General features: G+C 35.6%; 1 protein-coding gene across 1 annotated transcript; it reads left to right on the top strand.

Moving 5' to 3' along the window:
• The first annotated feature begins 32 nt into the window (after positions 1-32).
• Positions 33-25,617, top strand: TMEM184C (transmembrane protein 184C). The gene is made up of 10 exons (XM_040472817.1): positions 33-711; positions 7,280-7,410; positions 7,509-7,545; positions 8,287-8,492; positions 18,257-18,331; positions 19,690-19,783; positions 22,416-22,528; positions 23,888-23,987; positions 24,466-24,637; positions 24,848-25,617. The coding sequence occupies exons 1-10, from the start codon at positions 493-495 to the stop codon at positions 25,111-25,113; spliced, it is 1,413 nt and encodes a 470-aa protein (XP_040328751.1). The 5' UTR covers positions 33-492; the 3' UTR covers positions 25,114-25,617.
• The last annotated feature ends 459 nt before the right edge of the window (positions 25,618-26,076 follow it).

The following is a 26,076-nucleotide window of genomic DNA, read 5'->3' as shown; positions in this document are numbered from 1 at the left end:
GCCCTGGGTTGGCTTTGGGTTCCGTTGTGGGGATGTCCCGTGGGAGTGAGTGAGGAAATCCTGGGGCCGGCAGGTTTGAGTCCTCACCTCCAATCTGCCAGCGAAATCGGGCGAAGAGACGCCTGCAGACGCGGGAGGGAGAAAGCTCGACCGCCCAAGAAAAGAGCAAGTGGGCAGGCAGCGGCGGGGCAGAACCGAACTGTATGCAGGGTCTTTAGGGGCCGGTCCTGGTCGGCGCCGCTCACCTGGAGGCCATGGTGCAGGCGGTGCTCTGGGCGATACCCAGGTGAGGGCAGCGGCTCCGCCCGGGTATTCCACCACCGAAAACTGGATAGATGCGGTGTGGGGAAGAAAGGATGCTGCCCGCACTGCTCCCTGGTAGCACCCTGAGCGGCCGCAGTTGCGGCAGCAGTAGCAGCAGAAAGCACAACGCGGGCCGAGGAGGCGGCTCGAGCTGCTGGTAAAGTCGCCCAACAGCTGTTTCTCTGTAGCATGCGAGTTGACAAAACAACCAAAGAACAGGGCTCCCCATTACAATCTCTGTCGAGCTCTTTTTCCTTGCCATTGGGAGCTGATTTATGCGGAAACATGCCTTGCACTTGTACCTGGAGGAATTGGAGACAGTGGATTCGACCTTTAGCGGTTGTCATCTACCTGGTGTCCATAGTGGTTGCGGTTCCCCTATGCGTGTGGGAATTACAGAAGCTGGAGGTAAGAGGGTGTTTCACCATTGGCCTCTACCCTTTCTTCTACCGTCCTGCCCGTCTAAGGTTGCCCATTTTTACCCTAGATGCCCCAAACTTGATATCCTGAAAATCAGGGCATGTAAGTGAGCCCAGTCTTAGTTCATAAACCTGTCTGGTTTCTTGTTCACTGGTTTTCAAAGCGTGCTGCAGGTGGAAGGAGGGCCAAGTCGAGAAAATAGAATATATTAAGATTGCTGCTTAGAAGAGCACTCTTTTGCAAGTATTCCATCAATTCCCTGAAAGTAAGATAATTTTATTGCTGAAATCTGATCTGTTCAGATACTGGACTACCTTGAAAACCATGTATTGAATTTTATTAGCATTTAACTAGCTTCCTGAATTAAAGGGTTCTAGTTGGTTTAACTTTGTTGTTTGTTTTTACTTAGAAATTAGCTCTTAACCAATAAAGATTTTGCAAACGTCCCTTGTATATTTTTTGATGTCATATTCTTATTATGACATCAGTAAAGTACTACAAACTGGAAAACCCCAAGGTAAATACTCAACTAAGATAGGTACTTTATAAAAATTGTATAATGAATTTTAAATTCTAAGTTAATAAAAACCAGCAAGTACTTTTATTTAGCAACACCTATTTTATAAGAGCAATGGTGAGACAACAGCTAGTTTAGGCTTTTTGTTATGGAAATGTTTTTACATAATTAAACAAAAATGCATTTTAATATACATTTGTTTCCTGTATGTACACTAAGTTATATTTTGTTGACTTTCCCATATTGGCATAGCCCATGTAGTTATTTTTAATGTTCATATAATATTCCACTACGTTAAATATTTCCTCTTTGTTAGATATTTAGGTTTCTCATGATTTATCAACCAGAATTCAAGTACAGACATTTTATTACAAATAAGTATTTCTTTGAAGTATTTTTTTGGAGTGTGGTGTAGGAACTACTTTTAAGGCTAATAATATGTGTAGTATCAACCTACTTTAAGACTTCTCTTAGTTGTTGGTTAACTATAGTTTTTAAGTGCCAACTTTTAAGGAAAAATTTAATCTGCAATCTCTACTGCAAACACCCTGAACCAAATTCTCTTCATGTCTTGCCTGAACTATTCTCAATTCACCAGCCAAAGTATCGAATTAAAACAAGTCCTGTTCTTCTCAAAGTTTTCCAGTCACTCCGAGTCCAGATTAAAAGCTAATATCCCTCACTCTGGCCATTACAGCCCAACATAATCTGACACTACCCCACCTAATCCCCCTCTGACTTTCTCTTCTCAATTCCTTGCTTCTACCACGGGGACTTTGCTCTAACATGTGGGAGTATGTTATCGCCTTAGGACCTTTACATTAAATGCTCCCCCTTTATGGCATTCTCTTCCCCTAGATGGTATTCTCATTCCTTTATGTCCTTCAGGTCTTTTACTTGAATGTCACCTTGCTACTCTGTTTAAAAATTGCAAGCTTTCCTTCATCCCAGTGATAAATCAGGCTTGTGTTCTATATGGTGAGAGAGAAATCTAGCACTCACCTTCATGGAACTTAGTGGTAGAGATCAATACAACCAAAAAAAAAAAAAATGGCTATGGAAAAAACTAAAAAAAGATCTAATAAATGAACCAGCAGGCATCTTGAAAAGACCATTACCAGCTATAGAAAAGTGGAAGTGAAGGAAAGTTAGAAAGCTGTTTATGGTAGTTACGAGGTCATGGGTGCCTGAGTTACAGTGACTATGGCCCACATCAGAATAGCAGAAATAGAGATGGAAAACTGACTTTTAAGTATCCTTGGCAGTGAAGAAACAAAACTGTAAAAATGAGATGTGTAAACTGTTTACATGTTTAGGGACAGGTTTATATGAAAAACATTTGTCTTTTATTTTTTTTTTTTAATTCTTTTTTTAATTTTTTTTTCAACGTTTATTTATTTTTGGGACAGAGAGAGACAGAGCATAAACAGGGGAGGGGCAGAAAGAGAGGGAGACACAGAATTGGAAACAGGCTCCAGGCTCTGAGCCATCAGCCCAGAGCCCGACGCGGGGCTCAAACTCCCGGACCACGAGATCGTGACCTGGCTGAAGTCGGACGCCTAACCGACTGTGCCACCCAGGCGCCCCAACATTTGTCTTTTAAACACTAGAATCACAATGCTCACACTGAGAAGTCAGTGGGAACTGAGATTGTAGAAAACAGGAAGTTCATAAGAGCCCATCCCCTGCCCATGGTGGGGCATGTACTCATTTATTGGAATGGCAAGATGACCATATGCCTTCCTTAAATTATTTCTATCTCTTACTTGGCTGAGCATGTGTAATGGAAGGTAAGTAAGTGAAATGCACACATAATGTCACACTACTCACTCTGCAGTCATTTTACCCTGCCTTATGTGCACTTATGCCCCAAGTAGCTACTCTTTCTGTAAGTTCTCCTCTCTTCCCCTCAGGAAGATTGGGCCCACAGAGCACACTCTTATTGAACTCTGAACCAAATGTTTTCAATTGGTTCAGGTTCAGTTAACCCACTCCTGGATGCTTGTCTTTAATGGTTTTTTTCTACTTCAAGTTACCTTAGGGGGGAAAAATTGTGCTACTTATCTCCTCCTTGTCTTATGAACCAAAACAACCCTGCTTATGGCTGATAAGTTTAATAATGTTAAACGATAGCCTCATATCAATGTGTCTCAAGTGTGAATAATTTATTTAGAAATAAATGCCAATTAAAATAAAGGTAATAGGGGCGCCTGGGTGGCGCAGTCGGTTAAGCGTCCGACTTCAACCAGGTCACGATCTTACGGTCCGTGAGTTCGAGCCCCGCGTCGGGCTCTGGGCTGATGGCTCGGAGCCTGGAGCCTGTTTCCGATTCTGTGTCTCCCTCTCTCTCTGCCCCTACCCCGTTCATGCTCTGTCTCTCTCTGTCCCAAAAATAAACGTTGAAAAAAAAAAATAAAAAAATAAAAAAAATAAAGGTAATAATGATTTCTACAAATACCTAATGTTTACTTATTTTATTACTTAAATATGTGGATACCCAAAATAGCTTTAATTTCTTATGCATATAGCTTTTTAGGTACCTCAGAAATTAAAACAGCTATAAAACCAGTGATTCAAATTAATGGCATTAATGTGGACAGATGATGGTTTTAAGAAACTACCCCTTGCAATGTAAAAATGGTACTAACTCTGTGATGCAAGGTATTTTTTAATTTGGTATCTATACTGAAATGACTCAGTTCTCTAGTCACTCGTTTATGATCATTTGAAAAGAACTTTCTTTTTTACAGCACACTGAGGATGCTTGGCCTTTATTAGTCACAAGCACATCATTTTTCTCTTAGGTCTACCACCAAGTTGGCACTAAGGCGATTATAAAAACAAATGTGGGCATTAAAATTACTTGGCAATACTATTCTTCATTATCACCTTATAATGAGAAGATCTAGAATATGCTATTATTATTACTATTTTAGGTCATCATTAAAATGGATACAGATCTTCCTTGGTTTACAGTGGGATCACATCCTGATAAACCCATCATGTTAAAAATATCATAAGTAAAAATGCATTTAATGCACTTAACCTGCCAAGCATCATAGGGACATAGTCTAGCCTACATTAAACTTGCTCATAACATTTACATTAGCTTATAGAGGCAAAATCCTCTAACAGCATATTTTATAGTAAAGTGTTGAATATCTCATGTAATTGGATACTGTAGTAAAAGTGAAAAACAATAGCTATATGGGTGCAGAAGGGTCTCAACTATGATGTTTAAAAAAAAAATTTTTTTTTAATGTTTTATTTATTTCTGAGACAGAGAGAGACCGAGCATGAGCAGGGGAGGGGCAGAGAGAGAGGGAGACACAGAATCCAAAACAGGCTCCAGGCTCTGAGCCATCAGCACAGAGCCCGACGCGGGGCTCGAACTCACAGACCGTGAGATCATGACCCGAGCCAAAGTCGGACACTCAACCGACTGAACCACCTAGGCACCCCTCAACTATGATGTTTTAACTTTTGACTTTACAATGGTGTGAAAGCAGTGTACATTCAGTAGAGACTGTACTTCAGATTTTGAATTGTGATCTTTTCCTGGATTAGTGCTGTGTAGTATAATGTTCTTCTCATGACGCTGGGCAGGGGCAGCACGCCATAGTTTTCAGTCAACCATGCAACCATGAGGGTAAACATCTGATACATTTAAAGCCATTCTGTACGCATACAGCCATTCTGTTTTTCACTTTCAGTATAGCATTCATTAAATTACATGAGCTATGAGATATCCAACACTTTATTATAAGTAAGCTGTATGTTAGATGATTTTTCCCAACTGTAGACCAATATAAATATTCTGAGTATGTTTAAGGTAGGCTAGACTAAGCTATGATGTTTGGCAGGTTAAGTGCATTAATTGCAGTTTCGGATTTAGGGTATTTTCAACTATGATAGGTTTATCAGAATGTAACCCCATCACAAGTTGAAGCTATATCAGTTGTTTACCCTCATGATTGTGTGGTTGACCTGGAGCTATAGCTCCCTGCCCCTGCCCAGCATCAGAATAGTATCATATCACACAGCGAAAAACTCAGGAAAAAATAAAAATTCAAAGTATAGTCTCCACTTAGCGCATATCACTTTTGTACCAATGTAAAGTCAAAAAATTGAAAGTTGAACTGTGTAAGTCTGGGACCATCTATACTCAATTTTAAATGAAATTGAACAGGGGTGCCTGGGTGGCTAAGTCGTTTGAGCATCCACCTCTTGATTTCAGCTCAGGTCATGATCCCATGGTTCATGGGATCTAGTCCTGGGTGCAGCTCTGCACTGACAGTGTGGAGCCTGCTTGGGATTCTCTCTCTCCCCCTCTCTGTGTCCTTCCCCCACTCATGTCTGCTTGTGCACACTCAAAATAAATAAATAAAAATTTAAAAAAATAAATGAAACTGAACCAAGCAAAAATCCCTGAAAAATGATTATAAAGACATTCCTTTTAAGATCTTCTTCTGCACGTACTCACTTTTCACTTAACTATTTTGATTAATATCCAGAATTTAAGACTTTTTGTATAGTTGACCCTTGAACAGCATGGGTATGAACTGCAGGTCCACATATACACAGTTTTGCCGATAAATACAGTGTAAATGTATTTTTTCTTAAGATTTTTAATAGCATTTTCTCTAGCTTACTTTATTATAAGAATACAGCATATAGTACATGTAACATACAAAATATGTGTTAATGGACTATTTATGTTACCAGTAAGGTCAACATTAGGCTATTAGTGGTTAAGTTTGGGGGAAGTCAAAAATTATATATGGGTTTTTGACATTTGTTCTCTATACTTTTGTTTTCTACTTCTTTAATCTTTGACCCCTGTTGAAAAAAAATCTTGTTCAAAACAGTAAAACTAGAAGTTGTAGACTTCAGCTCTATTTTAATTAGCTGTTCAAATCCCAAAAGTACCAAAATTAAATGCCCACCTTTTTTTCCTTTAAAACATTAGCATTAATGTACCCCTGCCTTGATGAGTGAATTCACAAGTTAATATAAAATTCATTCTCTAGGGCCCCACGGACAGAACAGAGGTTCAATTTTTTTTTTTTTTTTTTTTTTTGACAAAAAGTAAGTGAATTACTTCAACTCTACCTTAAGATGAGATAGTTGAAAGTGTATTTTTAGAAATTGAGTTTTTATAGGATAAAATATTGATCAGATACCTAAAAAAAGAAATTAGAGCTTTCTAAAATGTATCCTGAGTTGATATTGTTATATGTAAGAGGGGTAGCATGTATTAACACTGTTTGCTTGGACAGTGGTTGTGGCAATACTTACCAAATGGGAGGGTTAAAAGACATAATGTATACAAAAAAAAAAAAAAAAAAACTTAGCAAAGTATTAGGCAATACTCAGTAACATGTTGTGTAACAGTAAAATTCACAGAAAATGCAGGTAGAATTTTTACTTTCCAAACATAAAAGCAAAGGAATAGACCATAAAAAGATTTTTAGAACTTGTGGAAAAATTTTAAAACTTCTGTACATCCCCAAGCACAATAATCAAATATAAAAGACAAATAACAAGCTAAGGGAAAATGATCTGATGTTAATATTCTTAATGTATACAGCATTGTTACAAAAGGCCTCACAAGGAAAAATGCTCAATGCCATAAGGAAAAATCATCCTCCTCCCTCCATAAAAGCACAGATAGACTGGGGTGTTTTTTTGGTTTTTTGGGGTTTTTTTGTTTTTTAGGTTTATTCATTTTTGAGAGAGAGAGGATCTCAAGCCGGGTCCACACTGTCAGCACGGAGCTCGATGTGGTGCTTGAACCCATGAACTGTGATGTCATGACCTGAGCCAAAATCAAGAGTCTGGTGCTTATCGAGCTGAGCACCCAGGCGCCCCTAGGCTGTTTTTTGAAGAAGAAGAAGAAAACAAGCAACTAGTTATTTGGAAAATGTTGGGCCTCATTAGTAATTACATAAATCTAAATTTTAGAAATAAAAAATATTTTATTTAGGTCTTTAATTTTAATACCAGAGGATTTATTTTAAATATGTTCTTTTATTTTAGGTTGGAATACACACAAAGGCTTGGTTTATTGCTGGAATTTTTTTGCTGTTGACTATACCTATATCACTCTGGGTGATATTACAACATTTAGTGCATTATACACAACCTGAATTACAGAAACCAATAATAAGGTAAACCTTAACATATTGTGATTCTTTTACTGTTGTGTTTGCTTGTTTCATAAATATGATGTAAAAGGTTTTTAATTTATGCTTTGCTTTCCAAATAGGATTCTTTGGATGGTACCCATATACAGTTTAGATAGTGTAAGTATGTTTCATTTTATCTCATTAGTTAAGAACTTGTTTGATGACACAACAATATTTACAGAATGCTTAAGGTAATGAAAGTTTATTATTCGACAGTAGGGGTTAGATTAATAAGAAAAGTGAAAAGATTCACTTGTTTTTAATGTTAATAAAAAAGATGAAGTATGACAGTAGAAAAGACGGGTGTTTTAAAAAAAAAATCTATAGCTGTTTTCTTTGCTGTATGTTTTAAAATTTCCGATTATGTGTTCTTAGTCCTTTAAAGAATGTAATACTTAAAATTACATTACATCCTTTTTATTTACTAAATTTTTTATTGGGGGGGGACAAAAAAAAACCTTTCCCCAGTGGATTCTGGGGAACAACATGCAGTTGTCACAGATGACTGCTTTAATTTAATTAAATGTAAAGGAAATGTCTTTAATTGCATTTTCGGTGATCATCTCAAGAAAAATTGCATGTTATATTAAAGAACCCAATGACAAAATAATTTAGCTTCTTTCTTCATATTCACTATTTACATGAATGTTTTTGTTTACCAGTATCCAATATGTTTATTGCTTTTAAAAATTCATTTCACAGATTGTCTGGTAGCCCTCATAAATTTTAGAAAGTTAGATGGAAATATGTGACAAGACATCTCAAGTTTAAAAATTAGCATTGTGAATACTATGAATTGGAACGGCAATTCATTTTATCTTAGCTCCAACTATTTTTAACCTCTCTGCTTTTTCATAGTGGATAGCTTTGAAATATCCCAGCATTGCAATATATGTGGATACCTGCAGAGAATGTTATGAAGCTTATGTCATTTACAACTTTATGGGATTCCTTACCAATTATCTAACTAACCGGTATCCAAATCTGGTATTAATTCTTGAAGCCAAAGATCAGCAAAAACATTTCCCTCCTTTGTGTTGTTGTCCACCATGGACTATGGGAGAGTAAGTATGTTTGGTTTTAGTCTTTTTTATGTATTTAAACAGAATTTTTAAGCATCAGTCAGTTCTCTGCAAAGTGTGTTAAGTACTATGAGCAAGACAAAAAGTTAAGAAGAGTTCCTACCCTCAAGTAGTTCATAATCAAGTTTAAAGAATAATAAAACACATATTTATAATCCACACATACAAATTACTCTCATACATTATTCATCCTAAATAGCAAACTTAAAACATTGCAGGGGAAAAAAACCTTAGAAATCATTTAATCAACATCCTTTTACAATTGGAACCCAGGATCTATAGAGATTAAGTTACTTGAGATTACATAGATAGTTAATGGCAAAATCAGGTGTAAGACCCAAGGAGAAGGTAGTCTAGGTGGGGAAACAGTATATGAGATAGGAGCAACAAATAGTATTTATTCTAGTACTAAATAATGGGTTAATTGGCCTTATTATATATCCATAGAGGACAGTAAAGGAAAATAAAGCCTGACAAATTCAGTTGAAGCTAAGATTGCATTTTTTACATGAATGAGCCATTTGATATTTTTCAACAAGGAAACATTTGACAATACCATTTTAGAAAGATAAATTTTGCAATACTATTCAGGATATATTAGAGGGAGGAAGATTCCAGAGATGGGGAAATAAATTAGAAGGTTATTACAGTGGTCCATTTGTGAGATAAGCTGAAAAGGAGGAATGAAATTGGAATAGAAAGGAAAGAGACTGAAACTGAAGGACTGGTAGGAGTTGATCACTGATAATGGAGAATAAGGTGAAAGTTGAAAGTCAAGGTAACTGGAAAGATTTGGAGTTATAGTAATCAATGTAGATATACAACCTAGGGGTACCTACATTGCCTCCCATGAGATACAGAACCATTTGTACAACATTGGGACTAAATAGGTCTCTAGTTTACACATTTGAAATGACAGGGAGCTACCTAGCTATTTTAAGTAATAAGCTCCTAATGTGTTCATTAACACACTCGGTATGTATTGAGCACCTAGTGTGTGCCAGTATATGGATATATCTTAATGCACATAACAGATGTAGAACTTGTGGAACCAACATTTTGCCTCAGAGGTTTGGAATTAAATGAAGACACAAATAATAGAGTTACTTATATCAAGAAATGCTTTGAAGGGAAAGGAACAATAGTATATGAAAGAGGATAGTAAGGGAGAAGTATTACAATTTGGGGACCAGGGGAGAGATACTGTGCTTAGCAAAAAATACAACACAGAGATTTATAGCTAATGAGCAGATTGAGGTGGTCACTGGATGGAAAATTACTAAGAGGAGACATCAAGAGTAGGGGTTCTCTCTCAATAGACATAATCGAATTCTTACTAAGGGCAGGCCAAGCACTTACACATCAAGAATGGGAGATGAGGAGCTTGATTAAATATCAAAGGTAATCAGATATCAAGGGTAGGATGACTTAGCAGTATTTTTTGCTGAGACTGACTTAGATCAAGGCCAAGGCCTGAGAATGATACCTAGTTGAAAAGAGCTCAGAGGAGTCCTGTTAAAGTTCATTCAAGGAGAGAGTCGTTGTCAAATGAGAAGCCATTATAGGATGTTAAATAGAGGCCCTGGTATGCCAATTTCATTTTCAAAGATTACTGCTCTTGGTAGAGCAAGTGGGCAAGGATGGAAGAGATTGCAGTGGTCCAGTAAATATGATGATGATAGTTCAGCTTTGATCAGGACTCTCCTCCTAATACTGCAGAACCTAAAATGAGGCTCTAGCTGTATCATCACAATTAGCTAGTTGTTAACTAAAACCCCAAACCTTTTTCAGACCATGCTACTGGCCAAAATTCCCCTGTGTTGTGTTTGTGTAATTGATATGTTCCTAATCACACAGTTAACATTTATTCTTGTTAAATCTCTTCATGTTGGTTTCTTTTTTTTTCTGATACCCTTGAATTCTGACAACTGCTTCCTGAATAATGTCAGCAATGCATCCATAGTTCAGGTATTCTTTTCTTTCAGAGGATATTCAGTATTTACCAAGTCATACAGTTTGGAGGTATGGTTTTAGTAATAGTAAAACGTCTGCTGTGTATAACCACATTGTAGGTTACCAGTCTCCCTGTAGTAGATAACTAGTGTTACAAATCTGATCATTAATCAGGCTATTGCTGTTTAGGATAATTCAGTATAATGCATTTGTTATAAAATGTAAATACAATGGCAGGTTTGCAGTTGTTAATTGATAAAAACTAAGTCTGCTTTTTATACTCTGTTTGCTGTAACATAAACAGCACAATGAGTTTTCTTTTAATGAACATTAAATTTTGTGTATATTCATGAGAGGAGGGAAAATAGATTACCTAATTGTTGCAGGGAGTATGGCCAGAGTCGCAAAAGATGAGTACGCAAACAAAATGCAGTTAAGTAAAGGTCCTGACTCCAAAATGAAGCTTCTTTTTATTAGGATAATTGCTAAAGACTACATACATAAAGTCAGCTAAGCAAGTGTGTTAATCAATCTAATGGTTTAGCTTTTCAAGGTTGAATTTCGAGTTAATTGGTTTCTATAGCACTAGGAAGGGTCAGGTGTGAAGGAGGATCCGGCCCTGGACAATGTTAATGGCTCTAGTGTTCAGCCGTGTAAACATGTCCTAAGGCCTTGCACCTTCTCCAGCCCTTCCCTTTTGAAGTCTTTTCCTTTGATGCTTCTCCTGCATCTCCCACATCTAATGATTTAGTACACTTATGAAACAAATGTTTTCATGAAATGGTACTAATCCGTATTACATATTCTCTTCCTCTTGTTTAAGATTGCTCTAAGGTATATACCTTGTAGTGGAGTGCTAGGTCTTTAGATTTTGTTCAGCATTGTTAGCAGTAAATTTCCTTTTTTTTTTTTTTTTTAAAGTATTTATTTTGAGAGAGACTGTGGGAGAGAGACAGAAAGAGAGGGAGAGAGAATCCTAAGCAGGCTCACACTGTGTGCTCAGAGCCTGACTTGGGGCTCGAACTCATGAACCGCAAGATTATGCCTGAGCCAAAATCAAGAGTCCAACGCTTCACCGACTGAGCCACCCAGGTGCCCCAATGGTAAATTGGTTTCTGAAGTGGCAGTACCATATTAGTCTCCCACTGACAGTATAAAACACTTCTAGGGGCTCTGGGTGGCTCAGTAGTTAAGGGTCTGACTTCGGCTCAGGTCATATCTTGGGGTTTGTGAGTTAGAGCCCTGCGTCAGGCTCTCTGCTGTCAGCACAGAGCCCGCTTTGGGTTCTCTGTCTCCCTCTCTCTGCCCTTTCCCCACTCACGTGCTCTCTCTGTCTCTCAGAAATAAACATTTAAAAAAAACTCTTTAAAAACACACTTCTAATTGAACCACATCCTCACCTACATTTGGAATTACCTAGACTTCTTTATGTTTGTATATCAAGAGGGTGTAAAGTGGTATATTGCTGTGGTCTTAATTTGGATTTCCCTGATTAGTAATGAAGTTGAGCAACTTTTCATGTATTTATTAACCATTTATGTTTTCCTTTTCTGAGGAATGCTTGTTTTCTGTTTCTCATTTTTTTAATGGGTTGTCTGTCTTGTGGCTTCATAGGGGATCTTTATATATTTAGATATTAATTCTTTGTTTAGTGTGTATTGAAAATATCTTTTCCAGTTTTTGGCATATCTGTCACCTTTATTAAATCTTCTGATAAATGGAAGTTTTGGATCTTAATATAGTTGAATTTATCTTATAGTCAGTACTTTTTGTGTCTCATTCAAAATATTATCTCCAATTACAGCATTATAAAAACATTGTCCTGTGCTTTTCTTGTAAACATTTCAAAATTTTCCTGTTAAGACATAGAAACACTTAATGTTTTGTGTGTATGTTGTGTGAGGTAGGAATGCAGTTTCATTTTATTCCATTGACTAATTTCCCTAGCATCATTCTGTCCCTTCTACTTCACTCACCTCTCTGGTCATCTCTGTTGTGTGTGAAGTTTCCATGTGTATGGGTCTGTTTGTGGCTTTTTGATTTTGGTGTTTTGGGTTTGTTTTTGTTTTTGTTTTTTCCTGTTTTATTGGTTAACTTTTCTGTTGCTGGACCAATTCCATACATTAAGCACTACAGGTTATTAATAAGCCTTAAAATGAGGGACAAGTGCCCCGACCCTATTATCTTGCTATTTTTTATTCTTTGCTCTTACATATAAAATGTAGAAACAAGTTTGTCAAGTTGCTTGAAAAACCTCTTGGGTTTTTTATTGTAATTAATCTTTATTGACATCTTTATGATTTTTTTTAGTATTACCTATGAATATGGTCTAGGTTTCTGCATATTTAGCTCTTCATTTATCTTTCAAAAGTACATTTTTCTCATAGAAGTCTTGTACATCTTTGTTGACTTCATAAATGTATTTTATTGCTATTATAAGTGGAATCTATCTTAAAAATCATTTTAACTGCTTCTAGTGTGTATAAAAGCACATTGGGTTTGCATATTAACCTTATATCCAAAAATCTTGTTACATTTTCTTAGTCTGTAGACTTTTTAAGTTCCCTGTGAAGATGTCCTCTTCAATTAAAGGATTTCTTTGATTTTTAGTCTTTATACTTATAAATTACTCTTCTTACCATGCTGGTATCTCAAGATATTCTTGCACTATTCCCGATCTTGAAGGGAATTCTTATAAAATATAATTGAATTTTATGTTTTTAAAGGTGTTTTATAGGCATCCTTTATCAGATAAAATAAGCTTTTACCCATAGCTTGTTGAATTTTTAATCATGAATAAATGATTAAATTGCATCAAATGCTTATGCTGTATCTATTGAGATGGTTGGTTTTTGCCTTAACCTGTTAATTTAGTGAATTAGATTGATAACTTTTCTAATGTTAAAACTTCCTTGCATTTTGAGATGTGATTAAGATGTATTATCTGTTTTTCTACATCATGAGATTTGATTTGCTAATACTTTGTTTAGAATTTTTACATCTATACTCATGAGTAAGTTTAGACTATAAGTTTCTTTTTTACACTGTTCCTGTCTGGTTTTCATATCCAAGTTATACTGCCTGAATAGGTATTGCCTTTTACTTGTGTATCACAGGAAGAGATTATATACTATAGCTTGAAAGATTAGACCTGGACTTTGTGGGAGGACAGTTACAGAACTATTTAGGCTTCCTGTTGTTTCTGAAATCATTTTTTAATATAATTTTAGGAATTAGGCAGAATAAACAGTTTTTAAATGTACAGGCATACATTAGTTTATATCTTCTCAATCTCTTCTGGATCTGTTACGATTCCTTTTCCATTTCTGATGTTAAATTTAATATCTTTATTTTTTCTTTGAACAATCTTGCCAAAAGTTTGCCTATACCTACTAATCTTTTCAAGAAGTGACTTTTGGCTCTGTAATATACTGGTTTTCTCTTTGATTAGTTTCTGCTCTGTTTTTACTTCCTACCTCCCATTTGTTTTGGTTTACTATCTTTTCCTAATATGTTAGAGTCTTAGCTCACTGATTTACAGAGCCTTTCTTCTTTTTTTACTACTGCTTTAAAACTGTACATTTCCCTCCAAGTTTTACATTCACTGAATCCCAGTTTTTGTTGTTTTATTTTTTATTTTTTTTAATTGGCATATAATTGACATACATTATGTTAGTTTCAAGCATACAACCTAATTATTCGGTATTTCTATATATTGCAAAATGATCACTACAATATATCTAGTTAATATCCATCACCACACAAATCCCAAACTTTATATTTTTATTGTCATCCCATTTAATGCTTTTAAATTCCTATTGGGATTTCTTCTTTACTGTAATTATTCTGGAGTATTTTTAGATTTCCAAACAGGACTTTTTGGGGAGGGTTTTGGATTTCATTTTATTGATTTGCATTGCAGTCAGAGAATAGACTCTCTGAGACAGTCTTTGGAATTGGTTAAGATTTGTTTCATGCCCTTTAGAACATGATCAGTTTTTATAAAGGTTCCCTGTGTGCTTGAAGAGAATGTGTATTCTATATTAATGAGTGGCTTTGCTATATATTCATGTCCATTGGGTCAATCTAATATGTTATTCAACTTTTCTGTATTTCTGTTGATTTTGACTACTTGTCTGTCATTTACTGAAAGAGATTGTTTAAATTCTGCCACTGATTATTTGTCACTTTCTTCCTGTACTTTGGTCATCTGGTTTATATATTTTGATGCTTTTTCTACTCCAACTAATTTTTTATTATCTTAAAGCTGTTTTATCTGATATTACCAGGTATCCCATCTTTCCTTTGTTTAGTATTTGCCTGGCTTATCTTTTGCTGTCTTTTACTTTCATCCTTTCCATCTCCTTATGTTTTAGATGTATCATTTTTTTTTAAGTTTAGTATTTTTGTAATTCTTTTTTTTTTAATGTTTACTTATTTTTGACAAGGAGAGAAACAGCATGAGTGGGGGAGGGGCAGAGAGAGAGGGGGAGACAGAATCCGGAGCAGGCTCCAGGCTCTGAGCTGTCAGCACAGAGCCCGACTTGGGGCTCGAACTCACAGACCGTGAGATCATGACCTGAGCCGAAGTCGGACGTTTAACCAACTGAGCCACCAAGGCGCCCCAGTATTTTTTTAAATTCTAATCTAATAATAGGCTATTTACATTTTTGTGGTTGTTGATATGTTCATTTAAAATCTTGCCATCTGTTTATTTCCTCTTTGTCTCACTTTCTTCTTTCATTGATTGCATTTTTTTGAGTAAGCCTTTATTGTAAAATAATTTTCAATTTATAGAAAAGTTGCAAAAGACAAGACAGATTTCTAATACGCCCTTTACCCAGCTTCCCCTAATGTTACATAACATCTTATGTAATCGTGGTATATTCGTCAAAACCAAGAAATAACATTGGTATAATACTATTAACTGCAGACTCTTCAGATCTCTCAAGTTTTTCCACTAATGCCCTTTCTCTGTTCCAGGATCCAATTCAAGAATCCACGTTTTAATAAAGATTTTAATAAATAATTTTAAGGTTTTCCAAACATTAAAGGAATACAAACAAATATAAACAAATCTGTTTTATAATACCCACATTTAACAAATATTAATATATTGTAGGTCCATCATTCCTTATTGGTGATTATAAAATATTTTTTAAAACCCTTGAAAGCCAGAATCTTTTTCACAGGTTATATGGTGGCAAAACAGTGTATCATCTTTAACTAATTTTAACGTGACTACTTTTAAGTCTTTTATAGATTTAACTACAAGTGTTAGAAGGTCCTCACTCCTTGTATCTCAGAGCAATTCGGGATCCATTACTTCTTTCTGAAGTATGACCTTTAAAAATTTCTTTAGTGTCAATGTATCAGTGGTAATTTTTCTCAGATGTACTTATCCAAAAGGTTTGCCTTCATTCTTAAAAGACAGTTTTGCTGGATGTATAATTCTATGTTGACAGGAATTTTCTCCAAGCCTTTTGAAGATTTTATTCTACCTGATTCTGGCTTCCATTGTTACTATTAAGCCTCTCCTGTCAACCTAATTGTTATTCCATTATAGATGACCTAGCTCCAACTGCATTTAAGACCCTGTCTTTGATGTTTTGCAGATTCACTATGAAGTATCTAGGTTGTTGTTTCTGTTTTTAGTCCTTCTTAATTTACAGAGTGCCTCAACCTACAGATTCATATCTTTCATCAGTTCTGAAAAGTTCCTAGCAATAACTTCTTGTGATTTTATCTTTACTCTGTCTTAACTATGAATATATGTCAGACCTTCTGATTCTATTCAGTTCTTTGTAACTCTCTTTCACATTTGTTTCTTTGTCTCAGCCTTTGCTACGTTCTAGGCAGTTTCTTCAAATTCATCTTCAGTTCATTTATTCTCTGCAGCTTTCAAAGTTATCTAATTGGCTAATGCGTTTGTAAAGAGTATGGGACAGGAAGAACAGCATGTACAGCCAAGGCATTCTTTCAAGAGGTCTTGAAACAAGCCCAAGTGCACTCCCTAGGCCCCCTCAGGGAGGCACACTTAGCTGTAAGTGGGAGTGAACCACCTTAGCACAGAGAAGTCTCTCAGCACATAGAACCTCAACAGTTTCTTTATTCAGTCCTGATACAACACCTCAAGACCTGTATGCCGAATCTTCTCAGTCTTAATGCAATTTTAAATTAGGGGATTCATAATACATTACATTGATAATCAGTTCTCCTGATAGTAGTGCTAAATAAAGCATTTGCCCTCAGAGCAACTTGGTTTTTTTGTTTTTGTTTTTGTTTCATTTTTAAGTTTATTTTGAGGGAGAAAGAGAGCACAAGCAGGGAGAAGGCAGAGAGAGAGGGAGACTGAGAATCCCAAACAGGCTCTAAGCCCAGTGCAAGGCTTGATCTTGTGAACCAAGATCATGACCTGAGCCCTTTAGCCAAGATCAAGAGTCATACGCTTAACCACTGAGTCACCCAGGCACTCCAGAGCAACTTGGTCTTTTAAGAAGGCTTGCACAACACAGGTAGAGCCGTTTTTGTTTTGTTTTTGTTTTCCCCTTGTAAATTTTCCCCTACATTGAGTAATTTTACATTTATGCAGGATCTTTGTTTTGTCCTTTCATAAATCTAGTTAGTGATACTCTCTGGAATGATATTTAAATTCCAAACTTGAAAGAAAACTGAATTCTAAATGTAAATAAGTAATATATATATATATATATATATATATATATTTTTTTTTTTTTTTTAGTTTAGTTTAGTTTTGAGAGAGAGGGTGCAAATGAGAGAGAGGGAGAGAGGGAGAATCCCATACAGGCTCCACACTGAAAGTATGGAGCCTGAAGCAGGGCTCAAGCTCACCTTAAGCAGGGCTCGAACTCACAAACTGCAAATCATGACCTGAGCTAAAGTTGGATGCTTAAACTGACTGAGCCACCCAGGTGCCCCTAAATAATACTTTCTGAATACGCTTTCACATATACATGCACACAATTCATCCGTTACTGTCTTTATTCCAGAAACATACAGGGACACGTTTTTGTTCTTTCTATGCTGCGCTATTCAGGAATTTGAAACTGAACACAGAAAGGGGGATCTTTCAGAAGATGTAGTTGTCAAATAATTTAAAAAACAGCATTTAAACAGTTTGTTTGCTATCATCCACATTCTTCCCCAGTTGCCGTTTAGAATGACTAAATCAAAAGAATTAAATATAGAGGCACCTGGGTGGCTCAGTCAGTTAAGCGTACAACTCTTGGTTTCGGCTCAGGTCGTGATCTTACAGTTTTGGGAGTTCGAGCCACATGTCTGGCTCTGTGCTAGCAACACGAAGCCTGCTTGGGATTCTCTCTTTTCTCTCCCTCTCTCTCTCTCGGTCTCTCTGTACCTTCTCAATTCACACTGTTTCTGTCTCACAATAAATAAACCTAAAAAAAAATTTTTTTAATAAAAGAATTAAATATAAATATGGCATCATTTGTCAAAGGGATTTTAGGGGCGCCTGGGTGGCGCAGTCGGTTAAGCGTCCGACTTCAGCCAGGTCACGATCTTGCGGTCCGTGAGTTCGAGCCCCGCATAAGGCTCTGGGCTGATGGCTCAGAGCCTGGAGCCTGTTTCCGATTCTGTGTCTCCCTCTCTCTGCCCCTCCCCCGTTCATGCTCTGTCTCTCTCTGTCCCAAAAATAAATAAACGTTGAAAAAAAAAATTTTTTTAAAAAAGGATTTTAATATAGGAGGCTTTGGAGAAAATCTGATACTATTTAAATGAGTAGTCGAAATGCTAAGTTTTTTGTTCTTTGGCAGAGTATTGCTGTTTAGGTGCAAACTGGGTGTACTGCAGTATACAGTCGTCAGACCATTCACCACCATTGTTGCTCTGTAAGTACAAAGAACTCATTATTTTTTTTCATTCTCATGCTCTTGAGAACAATTGAGTAGACATACCAAAAGCATTAATTTACTTGTTTATGATACATATATATATATATATATATATATACACTCTTATAAAAAGCAACGTGTATGAAAACCCTACTTTTAAAAATAAGGTGACCATTTATAGGCAGAGAATCACTATGGAATTCTTCTAAATAACATTCTCTAGTTCATTCTGGAAAACATTTTTAAGGTACTTTTTTCCCCAAATATTAATATTCACACAGCTTTACAGAAACATCGATTACATGAAGTATACTACTTTAGGTTCATTATATGGTTTTGTTTTTTATATGGTTAACTTAGACTATGACTACTATATTCCAAGGATGAAATCATAATTTTCTTATTTAAGAATTCTGTCAAGGCTTAGGAGATGAGGTAAGATGGTATATCATTAAGCTATCTGGTAAAACTATTCCCTAAAAATTTAAGAACATCAGATAATTTAAAGTGAGAAGATTGCATATTTTATCTGCTAATCATAACTAATATTGTGCATATTCAGAGAAAGAGGGAAGAAAGGTGAAAGAAGCATTCAGTTCCTTATTCTACCTTTGACCTAGCAATTCTTTAGCAGTATTTACCTTAGAATTAAAACTAATTAACTTGGGGGCGCCTGGGTGGCGCAGTCGGTTAAGCGTCCGACTTCAGCCAGGTCACGATCTCGCGGTCCGTGAGTTCAAGCCCCGCCTCAGGCTCTGGGCTGATGGCTCGGAGCCTGGAGCCTGTTTCCGATTCTGTGTCTCCCTCTCTCTCTGCCCCTCCCCCGTTCATGCTCTGTCTCTCTCTGTCCCAAAAATAAATAAAAAACGTTGAAAAAAAAATTTTTTTTTTTAATAAAATAAAACTAATTAACTTGTTTATGATGGCAGGCTTTATTTGCCTGCAGTTTAGAAACTGGGTAATAAATCACATAAGCTAATACTTAGATATGGATATTCATAAAATTTACCTCCCAAGACAAGTTGTAGGAAAAGTTATACTTGTAGTTATAGACTTGGATTATAAGCCTATAACTATCAAGCTTTTGAAAATTAGGCAACCTAATTTTTTTTAATCTAGTAATTATCCTTTCTAGTTCAGTGCATGTATCTTATTTTGGAATTAAGATGCAGATATAATCATTTGGTAATGTTACTAAAAAATGTTTAATTTTGAACCACTTCTATGACCAAAATCAAGTGATTATCTACAGGGTCTTTTAAATAAACTGACTTCTAAATTTAAATATTTCTGTCAATGCTGTGTTTTAAAATATATATTTGATTTAATCATAGATCTTATTTTTACCATTTTAGAATCTGTGAGCTGCTTGGTATATATGATGAAGGAAACTTTAGCTTTTCAAATGCTTGGACTTACTTGGTTATAATAAACAACATGTCACAATTGGTAAGTAAATATTTTATTTATTTATTTATTTTTAAAAATTATTTTAAGTAGACTCTATATCCAGCATGGGGCCCAAACTTAAGATCCTAGGATCAAGGGTCACAAGCTCTACTGACTAAGCCAGCCAGGTATTCCAATAAATATTAACTGTATTAAATTAGTATCTGTGACTCTAAATTTTCTTAGGAAAAGTTTGAGAATGAAGTTTGTTATTTTTTAATCTTGAAATTTCATTTATAGGAAAGAACCTGAAGAAATTTTAACATGTCCTTATACATATATAAAGATATAATATCTTTGGGTTAATTATTTGGTGACTTTTACCTTGACCTGTTGATCATGTTTGTTCATTTGGTTGTGGTAGTCACTACATAGTTGTGTGGATATGTCATAAATAAAAGCACAATGCTCTCCTTAAAATATACATAACCAGGGCATACTCAATAAGAGAATATATCTAATTGGATTATGACAGTACAAGGTTTGAATAAAAATGGGAGAATAAAATACTCTTATGTTTTTGGAATTAAAGGAAAATTGTGAACGCCAAGTTTTAAAAAAAATGCTCTAGAGGGGCACCTGGGTGGCTCAGTCGGTTGAGCCTCTGACTTTGGCGCAGGTCATGATCTCACTTTCCGTGAGTTTGAGCCCCACTTTGGGCTCTGTGCTGACAGCTTGGAGCCTGGAACCTGCTTCAGATTCTCTGTCTCCCTCTCTCTGTCTCTGTCCCTCCCCTGCTCATGCTCTGTCTCTCTCTCTCTCTCTCTCTCTCTCTCTCTCAAAAATAAATAGAGGTTTAAAAAAAAAAAATTTTAAAAAATGTTCTAGAAAATGAAATGCTCTAAAAAAATAATTGTCCGATCCTTTCAACTTAAGAACTTGCACTTCATTTAAATCTTTAATGTTTTCAACAAAATAATAGGTGGAATGACATGCATGTGTGTTATTAGATGTTTATAATAAAAATTATATGCCTGTGGGGACATCTGGGTGGCTTGGTCGGTTAAGCATCCAACTTTGGCTCAGGTCAGGTCATGATCTCATGGTGCATGAATTCAAGCTCCACTCTGAGCTCCCCACTCTCAGCATGGAACCCACTTTGGATCCTCTGTCTCCCTCTGTCTCTGCTTTTCCCCACCTCGTGCTTTCTGTCAAAAATAAACATTTAAAAAAAATTATATGCCTGTGTATTTAAAGCTTTCCCTTGTGTTCATGTTCTTTAAAACCAGTAATTCCATTACTGGGAATGTAATCCTCAAGAAGTAGTTGTAAGGGGGTGCCTGGGTGGCTCAGTCAGTTAAGTATCTGTCTTGGTTTCAGTTCAGGTCATGATCTCACGGTTTGTGGGATAACCCCTCATGGGGCTCTGCAATGACAGCGTGGAGCCTGCTTGGGATTCTCTCTCACCGTTTCTCTCTCTGCCCCCACTCCTGCTCATGCATGCACGTGCTCTCTCTCAAAATAAACATTAAAAAAAAAAAAAAGAAATAGTTGTGTTTTTGGTTTGTTGAATATCTTTGTATATACAGACTATTTGTAATAGCAAAAGACTGGAAACCATTCAAAGCCCAGTGATAAGGACTGGTTAAATGTATGATGGTCCTTCCTCTGGTCAAAATACTAGGCAGTAATTAAAAATAATCCTTATGAGGGGCCAACCTAGTTGGCTCAGTCGGAGGAACTTGCAACTCTTGATCTCAGGGTTGTGAGTTGGAGCCCCATGTTGGGTGTAGAGAGTACTTAAAATCTTTTAAAAAGTAATAATAATAATCCTTATGAAATATATGAAAAAGTAAGGTACTTTAAGTGAGGGAAAATCAGGCAACCAAATTTTATTTTCAGTTGGTGATACCTGTTAAAAACCACCTATATGTAGAATGGAATGGTTGGACAATGGGACTATAGACAACTTTATATTTTACTTTACTGCTTTTATATTCTAAAATATTTCAAAAAAACATTTTCTATGACTGTAATGGGAAAAAATAAACTTTTAGGGAAATGTTTATTGCTATGTACACTATACTACGTTATTACAATTGATTTTTAAAAAATAGTTAATACTGTCTTGAGCGTTTATTTTAAAAAAGTAAATTCAGCCAGATTAACATACTGCCCTCAAGAAAAATTGTTGATTCCTTACTTTCATTTTTCATGGGCAAATTTTATTCAAATAGTACTTATTTACTGTGTTTTATAAATAACATATATATAATAGAGTAAGATAGACTAGTCAAACTTAACTTTTACAAAATTAATGATAATTTGTATATAAAAGCAATTAATAAGCAGATCGATATATTTTTATCTTGGCTGAGGGACAGCCTTTTCTTCCTTTCATGACAGTCACTTGGTCATTGTTTTCTTTATGGGTTCCAGTAAGTGAACACTTAAAGCCACTTTCAGGGAAGACATTATGCATCTCTTATTAGAAATTTCATATCATTATTTTCATCCCCAGTAAACTATAAAAGCTTGTTGTTAATCTAAAAATAACAGAATAGAAAACCTAAAAAAAATTGCCTGAACCATGACTGTGTACCAGGTTCTGGTTTATAACTAACTGTATGATTTCTGTTACCATATTTAATTATTCTTATTGAAGAAGTTTAACTGTTAATCTTGTTTCTAGTTTGCCATGTATTGTCTGCTGCTATTTTATAAAGTACTGAAGGAAGAACTGAGTCCAATTCAACCTGTTGGCAAATTTCTTTGTGTAAAGCTGGTGGTTTTTGTTTCCTTTTGGTAAGTGTTGCTTTCTCTTAAATGTTCTTAGTTTCTACAGGGTAATAATACTGTTGACTAGGGAGGATTTTCAAAATGGTCTTAATGTAGAAGATGAATTAAAATGTCTCTACTTACCTTTTAAAAAGTTCATCCTTTTAGCCCTTCTTGGTTTTTCATAAAGAAATAATCAGATAGTTAGCATAACATTTACAAGAAAATAATTTGAGACAATCTAAATGTCTCAACACTAGAGGAATCATTAAAATATATCATGGTCCTTTCACATAAGAGAATAGTCTGCAGTTTGGAAGATAAATATAGAATATTTAATACTGTGAGGTATAATGTTCATTAGTGAAATACATTCTTTAAAGCAGAAGACAAAACTGTTCATGGTCCTAATTTAGTGAAAGAGTGGGTGATAGGGGACCTAGAAACAAATATACTAACATACAAATATGAAAAGGGGAAAAAGAATAATCCTTGAACTCCTTTACCACCCAGAAAGAATAACATTGTGGTACACATAATGTCACATATAAAATTCCACAGAAATGGTTTCATACTATAAAAACTTGTAGAATTCAATGATACATTCAGTATATTGTGTATATAGTTCTTAGTCTATAAAGTGAGGATATAATTTTCTTGTTGTTTGGGTTTGTTTTGTTTTTTGGTTTTGCTAAGTATTCTGTTCTGTGGATGTAACTTTTTAACTAATCTTCTATTGACATTTAGTATGTTCCTGATTTTTTCACCATTACAAGCAATATTGAAGTAAAATTCTTATATGCAGAAATATGAAAACTCGTCTTACTATCTTATTATTAGCTGTCTAAATTTCACCTAGGGTTATATCCATAGATGTGCTTGAAATGTTCAGTGTGACTCCATCTTGGGAGTCTGACACCTTCTGAGTTTGTCTCTAGTTCCAGCACTTCAAACAAGACGGGTTTTAATGTTTTAAAGAATAATCTGGATAATTAAGACAGGTGTAAATAACATTGAAGTATCTGTCCTGTATTTTATTTTAAATGCCTGATATACAAGGTGTTAGGCATTGTTTATGTATAGGAAGCATTTGCTTATACACACTTTCAAAACAAAAAGACATAGAAACCAAATACTGAAGTTACATATATTTAAAAATACATAATGAAAACTCATACAATGAAACTATACTAGAAGAATAAATTTGTAAAGCAAATAAATGTTTTTAATATAGATATATGCTATAATATAATATGCTATGAAGACAGGGTGGTGGTGGTGGTCCACAAGTTGTGAGGGTTAACTTTTTTAAATGGCATATTTGTAAAACAACTGCTCATTTTATGCTTGATATAGATTTGGCGTTTACCTTTTCCTAACATATAGGCAAGCAGTAGTTATTGCTTTGTTGGTTAAAGTTGGCGTTATTTCTGAAAAGCATACATGGGAATGGCAGACTGTAGAAGCTGTGGCTACAGGACTCCAGGTTAGTGCTATCTGTGAATTTAATATGATTTTACTATTTACCCATTTTACATATTATCTCTGAAACCTGACAACAAGCAGGCTGTGGGGCTACTATTCTCACTTCACAAATGAGGAAACAGGGAAGTGTAGGGAAACTAGCCATCATCACTCGTGGTAGAGCCAGGAATAGAACCTAGAATTTGTTTTTCCTTCTTTCTCTGTGCATTTGTCTTTAGTCCTTGGGCAGTGGATTGAGAATGCACTGTACTTTAAGATATACTTGATTGGGGAGTATAAAGGAGGTTTAGATTTTTGCCATTTTGCCTTTTCTTTTTTTTTTGAGGCCAGAGACAGTTATTTTGGAAAATGAGTATAATATGGGGAAAAACAGATGTCAATACTTAAATACTTTTTGAAAAGAAAGATAGTGCTTTTATTTACAAAACTAGATTTAAGCTCAAAGATGGCTGATGTTTTTGTTGCTGTTGTTGTTGTAGGACTTTATCATCTGTATTGAGATGTTCCTTGCTGCTATTGCTCATCACTACACTTTCTCATATAAACCCTATGTCCAAGAAGCAGAAGAGGGCTCATGCTTTGATTCCTTTCTTGCCATGTGGGATGTTTCAGATATTAGGGATGATATTTCTGAGCAAGTAAGGCATGTTGGTAAGTACCAGCCATTTCATTCATCCAAACAGGTTATTGGAGTTCTCATACTAGGGCAATTTTGTAGCTATTTTTAAGAGATGAAAAGACTGTTTAAAGCAGTACCAGTAAAATTGGGGGTGGGGAGGTGGAACTTATTTTTAGCATGGTAAGTTTATAGTGATAAAAATAACTTTTGGCTAATTTGAAAACCTTTCTATTACTTTAAAGGGAGGACAGTCATGGGACATCCTAGGAAGAAGTTTTTTCCTGAGGACCAAGATCAAAATGAACATACAAGCTTGTTATCGTCATCATCACAAGATGCAATTTCTGTTGCCTCTTCTGTACCACCTTCACCCATGGGTCATTACCAAGGGTTTGGACACACTGTGACTCCCCAGACTACGCCTACTATGGCTAACATACCTGATGAAATGTATAATGACACTACAGGAGAGAAAAATGAGCTTTCAGATAAATCTGTGGCCTCCTGAACAAGTGTGCAGAAGCAAACTATGCTCCTTCTACCATGTTATTTCATCACTTGGTATCCCATTGCTCAGGATTTTGTGCTTGGGACAAGCCATAAATGATGGAAAGTTTTCAACACAAAGAAGGTGAGAAAGCCAGGTACAACTACTGGATTTATATAACTGAGTTTTGTATATCACAAATAATCAGTCTAAATATCCTAGACTTAGACTTGATTTCTTAACATTAGAGTATCACATACTCAAATGGTAGAAAATGACTCTACTAAATGTTCCTGGTGTTACACTGCTTTATCAAGAGGATGGACATTAAAAAAAAAAAAAAAATCAATGCTTCTACCACTGCTGCATGAATAGAACGCTCTGGAATTTAGCAGAAAGTATAATTTGGAAACACGAATTAGTGGAACTTAATCATGTGCCATATATGCCTACCTAACAATTATTTCTCTATTTCTCAACTGGATGTCTTTCAATAAATAAGAATTTATCATTTATTTTCTGCAATTTTTTGTCTCTCATTACTTCAACATAAACTCTTAATGTTTTTTTTCAAAAAGTTCTTGATTAGAGGCACAGCAAAAAAGAAATAAGTGCAAAAAAATTAAAGATTAAAGATTACACACCTACAATGAAGGATACCTATATCTTCTATTCCTTTTAGAAGAAATAGGACCTAATATAAATCTTAAAACAACTACTATCTAAAAATCTTATTTGCAACACTACTAAGAGATTAATAAGTTATCCATGATTTTCAGATGAAAAGAATAAACTGGATAGAAGATTGGGAGGATAAATAAGAAACTTATTGGGCATCTGGGTGGCTCAGTCGGTTAAAGCATCCGACTTCGGCTTAGGTCATAATCTCATGGTTCACGGGTTTGAGCCCCACATCGGGCTCTGTGCTGACAGCCCAGAAACTGGAGCCTGCTTCGTGGATTCTGTCTCCCTCTCTCTCTGCCC

This window comes from Herpailurus yagouaroundi, unplaced genomic scaffold (assembly GCF_014898765.1).
Source record: "Herpailurus yagouaroundi ecotype Mexico unplaced genomic scaffold, PumYag 28, whole genome shotgun sequence".
In the NCBI taxonomy this organism is placed as follows: domain Eukaryota; kingdom Metazoa; phylum Chordata; class Mammalia; order Carnivora; family Felidae; genus Herpailurus; species Herpailurus yagouaroundi.
The sequence above is the reverse complement of the archived record's forward strand: the minus strand, read 5'-3'. Positions and strand labels throughout refer to the sequence as shown.

What these genes read in the sequence shown, in the direction of transcription:
- TMEM184C (XM_040472817.1), top strand. Translation starts at nt 493, where the DNA reads ATGCGAGTTGACAAAACAACCAAAGAACAGGGCTCCCCATTACAATCT. An exon ending in TTCACCACCATTGTTGCTCT is followed by an intron (nt 18,332 to 19,689) that starts GTAAGTACAAAG and finishes TTACCATTTTAG; the next exon opens with AATCTGTGAGCTGCTTGGTA. An exon ending in CTGTGGCTACAGGACTCCAG is followed by an intron (nt 23,988 to 24,465) that starts GTTAGTGCTATC and finishes TTGTTGTTGTAG; the next exon opens with GACTTTATCATCTGTATTGA.